The sequence below is a fragment of the Lipotes vexillifer genome, unplaced genomic scaffold (assembly GCF_000442215.2).
Source record: "Lipotes vexillifer unplaced genomic scaffold, Lipotes_vexillifer_v1.1 scaffold946, whole genome shotgun sequence".
NCBI classification, from domain to species: Eukaryota; Metazoa; Chordata; class Mammalia; order Artiodactyla; family Lipotidae; genus Lipotes; species Lipotes vexillifer.
Window position 1 is genome coordinate 1,194,342 of NW_006776646.1, and position 4,491 is coordinate 1,198,832.

The following is a 4,491-nucleotide window of genomic DNA, read 5'->3' on the forward strand; positions in this document are numbered from 1 at the left end:
TATTACCTGCAACAGTCTTTTCTTCTGCAATACTTACTAATTTTTTGCCTCATTGTACTGGCTCTGATCTCTAGCACAGTTTTGAAGAGTGGATGTCTGCACTTTGTTCTTGACTTTAAAAGGCTTTGCCTCTAATTCTTCACATTTAAACATTTTTTTCTTTCTAGATTTGTGGCCAATACTTTCTATCAGGTTAAGGAAATTTTATTCAGTTGGTGGTTTTCTAAGTTTTTAACATCCCAAATGGGTGGTACTAGACCATTTATAACACAAAGCAGCTTTGTTCTTTAAGTCTGCCCAGTCTTCCTGAAGGACTTCTTATATTAGGAGATGCAGCTGGAAAGCCTTCCTCCATCTTTGAACCTGCCTCCTTTTCACCCCTAGCCTTGCTCAGCATCTTCCAGGAAAATCTATTTAGCTTAAATCACTTTTGATTGGGATGCTCTTTAGTTTTCAGAGATTAACCCATTCACAGAAATATCTTAAGGACCTTAAAAACTACCTCCTATCATTTCACAGATAGTTTGCAAGAGATAAAAGTTAGAAGCCCGGCTATCAATTGTGGTCAACACATAGAGCCAGGGATAAATCTTTAAGATTCTTGAAAGTATGCACATGCCTCAACATTCCATTCTCTTCAAGCTCTTATTTAACTCCTTAGTCAACCAGTGAGCAAGTCCTGCCAAAATACTAACACAACTGTACCCCAAAACTCCTGGGTGGCTGAGGAAGCTGGAAGAGGATTTGAGTGTGTACTCTCACACACACGTGAAGGAAACTACCTCCATCAGGCAAAAGACCTCTTGAAGTGTTAAACTGTTATGGGTAAACAAAAATTCAGCAAAAAAAATCCCTAGGTCTTATAAAAATAAAATGACATTTCAGTGTTCTTTCCCATCTTTTCTTTCTGTGAGAAAATATGCAGTGTTGAACAGTTGGTTTTTCCTTTGTTTCTTTCATTTTTTTCTGTGCCAGTTACTGGGGGACAGTTTATATTTTAATTTCATCTTTTCTTCTTCACACAGTTAAAGGGGAAAATAATTATTCATACTGGTTTCAAGTCAGGCTGCATCAGTATTGTACCTGGGAAGGAAATGGGTAGGTTCTGGGAAAGGTTTTTTCTCCCCCCAATCAAAATACATACGTTGTTGGAGGATTTCTCATCAGCCAAAAAACAATGTTTGACTATTTCATTCTGAGTGTTATACATAACTTTCTGAAAATGCCAGAATATCTTATGTAGGCAGCCTGATTTCAAGTGAACATCTCCTTGGTTATAATCAATTTACCTGTAAAGTCTGACACTGTTGTGAGAGTCATCTAAAAAGCCACAGGTTACTTGTTGATTAATCAAGGACCTCAAAGCATATAACTGAGCTTATACTTTTTTTTTCCAGTTCTAAAAAGCTATGCATCTATCTTGTTCTCTGAAAGTTATACAGACATACCACAGTACCCTTTACCCACAGGTATGGTGGTTGCTGTTGGTAGGTATGGGGGAGAAACACTGTTCTAAGGAGGCAAAGAAAAACAACAATTCGGCAGTGGTGCAGAATCAAATCCAAATTTCCCACTCGTTTTTATTAAAAGCAGCTGTTAATGACCTGCAGTAGGCAAACGAGGTCATTTATCTAAAAAAATTTTCAGTGGTCTTCCCCTTTGGGTTATTTTCTACATAAATCAGTCATTTTACATATTCCTTTTCTTTGGTAAATAGAAAAAGGTATTTGCCTTTCTGGTTTTTCACTTTGATCCTTTATTGGTATCAAAAGCAAGTTAGGTCTAGACTGATATTAAAATGAAAAGTGTTCTTCTGCCCATTTTTCTAACAAAAAGCTACTACAAATAAATTTTAAACTTCAGTTCTGTCAAACAATGGGCCTCTTCTATGTTTTCTAGTAGCAGAGACAGGAGATCAGAGATCAAAAATCACATAAATACAAACATACATTCAACCTCTTGCCACACATTTTCTTCTCCCAGGAAACCTCCAGCATCCACCACTTACCTAATTTTTTATGTAGCTGGTAGGAAAACTGCTTGATACACAAACTCTTTGACAACTGTAAAGTTGTGGTCAATTATGCCCTTTCTTGTATTTTCCAGGTCAACAGCTGCGCAGTACAGTAGTTAACACTCTGTCTTTAGCCACACTTAAGAGTTATAGCGCAGGGAAATTCCTTTCAAGATTATCTCCTTTATTTTGTTGATTTTTAACAAGGAACCCCCAAACTTTACACTACGTGTAATGGGCTTGCAACAGATTAAGCAGCAGGATGTGAGTTTAGAGTTCTTATTTCTGAGGTAGAACAAATCGTTCCTCATGCCTTTCTGCTTATCCTCAGCCTTTCTTCCTCCCCACCCCCTCCCAACCAACAACTTTTCCCAGCCCTGGAGTTAACAGCGGAGAATTATAATACTTCAAATCTATACAATATATTGTTAAACACAGCATTCCCGAATGAGAGAAAGATTAATGAAAACTCTCGTTGGAAAGCTCCTGAGGTAAGGGGAAACCTATGATATCGACTATCTTTACAACTGTGAAAACCTTTCCGTTTTGAAAAGAAAAGTAAAAAAGATACCAGCAGGCTAGCGTAGCCTTCAATACTGCAGCACGTCTTCTTTTTAACTGCTACCAGCTGACTCACACTCCGACTCAGGGGCTCTTGGCAACCAACGGCCCAAACCCCCTAAAGACTGCTAAGGACCACCAAGACAGCACAGCGGAAACGCCCGCAGACCCTCCTCGGTGTTTAAATTTCAGCGGGAGGAAGCGTGGCCTAACGTGAGTAGGAGAACGCCGCGCCCCCACGGGGCGGGGCTGTCTCACAGCCACCGTCTCCCTAGAGGCGGGGAAGGGGCGGGGGCCACACGTGACGTCATCCAGGGAGCCCTCCCTGGTTGGCGGGAATTTAGAAGAGACTAGGTGGGAAGGAGGCGGAGTCTAGTTTCCCTGGTGATGGGTTGCCCGGAGGTCGCCTGGTAACCGGCCGCGGAGGTTCTGGCTGCGCCAGCGCAGGCCGCGGAGGTCTGTGGGCCGGAGCTGACGCTGGACTCTTTCTGTCTGTTCCGCGATGGCAGCGGCAGTGGTCACGCCGTCGGGTTTGGAGGATGGGGTGTCTCGGTCTCGCGGCGAAGGGGCAGGGGAGGTGGTCGTGGAACGGGGCCCCGGCGCGGCCTACCACATGTTCGTGGTGATGGAGGACCTGGTGGAGAAGCTGAAGTTGCTCCGCTATGAGGAGGATCTCCTCCGGAAAAACAACCTGAAGCCCCCGTCCAGGTGGGTGCCCTCGTCCCCTGAGCGCCTGGATACCGGCTGGGCTCTGGGGAGATGCCTTCCTCCGGCCTTCGGGGGGAACGCCAAGCGCGAGTTAGCGAGCACTTGCCTCTGTCTTCCTACGCAGGAAAGGGCACTTCACCCCAAACTTGGCGACGGAGGGCCGGATTACTCACGGAGCTTAGACTTCGTATTTTTGCAGGGAGAGTAAAGTTTTGGAACTACAGATAGGATTGGAAAACAGCTTGCCTAGAGCACACACGCAGCTCCATAAAACACAATTTTTTTTTTCGGATTATAAACGTAATAAAACAACCTCATAGAAAACTCAGAAAACACAAGAAAATGTGTAAAAATAATACTGCAGTCGCTCATAATCTCATTCCGAAAGATGAATGCCATTATCAATTTAGATCTATCTCTTTTTTTGCTATCCTCTTAGAGAGCCTGTCCCTACAACTTAAAACTGTGGGTACCTAGACCTTGCTGAGCACTTTGTATGCAGTTAGTAAACTTGTTCACTAATTGCTATGGTTTAAAAGACTTCTGCCTTTGCAGTAACAGTATTCTCGGAAACTGAGAAATGAAAAAGACAAATGAAATGACAATTATTGGAATTGTCTCTCTCTCGTAGAACCCAAAGGCCTGCCCTGTTCTGGTGGGGAATAAGTCCATCATCCTGAAGCCACTGGCATTAGTTACTAAGGGTAGTGGACAGCCAGCACTTTCTCTTCCAGTCAGCGTAGCTTAGTGATAGCCTCATAAATAAATTTTATAGCTTTCCTTCACATTAGTACTTAACTTAATTTTTTGTGTTTATTTTAGATCAAGAATTTTTAGTACTTTCTCTTAAAGGCTACAGCTAGTCTCAAATAATTTCCCTTGACAGTTTGGATCTCATTTCTTGCTCTCTTCCAATAACTCATTAGAAGATATGTAGGCTTCATGTAAACTGCCCATATTGCTAAGCCAGTCCATAATAGGAGAAAAGTTAGAGGAAGAATCATTGTTGCTTGATTCATGATAGAAATTGTAGGACTGGAAGTTATTACTTAAATGAATAGGATAATATAAACAACCAACATCTTCTATGTTAATAAAAATGTGGTTTTTTTCTCCAAGTATATTTTTCAAACTAAAAGAAAGGCCTTAAGGTTCTATTGATATAATCTCTATACTATTTCCTTAGGAGTTCAGCAGGGGACTTTGAG

General features: G+C 42.0%; 1 protein-coding gene across 2 annotated transcripts in view; it reads left to right on the forward strand.

Moving 5' to 3' along the window:
• Positions 1–2,815: 2,815 nt before the first annotated feature.
• The window catches only part of IFT57 (intraflagellar transport 57), a 60,851-nt gene continuing 59,175 nt past the window's right edge, over positions 2,816–4,491 (forward strand). The window contains exon 1 of one of the 2 annotated variants that reach the window (XM_007450537.1): positions 2,816–3,283. In XM_007450537.1, the coding sequence (XP_007450599.1) occupies positions 3,078–3,283 (206 nt within the window). In that variant the 5' untranslated portion in view covers positions 2,816–3,077. Of the gene's footprint in view, positions 3,374–4,491 lie in introns of both variants that reach the window. The other variant, XM_007450536.1, reaches the window with a different exon arrangement.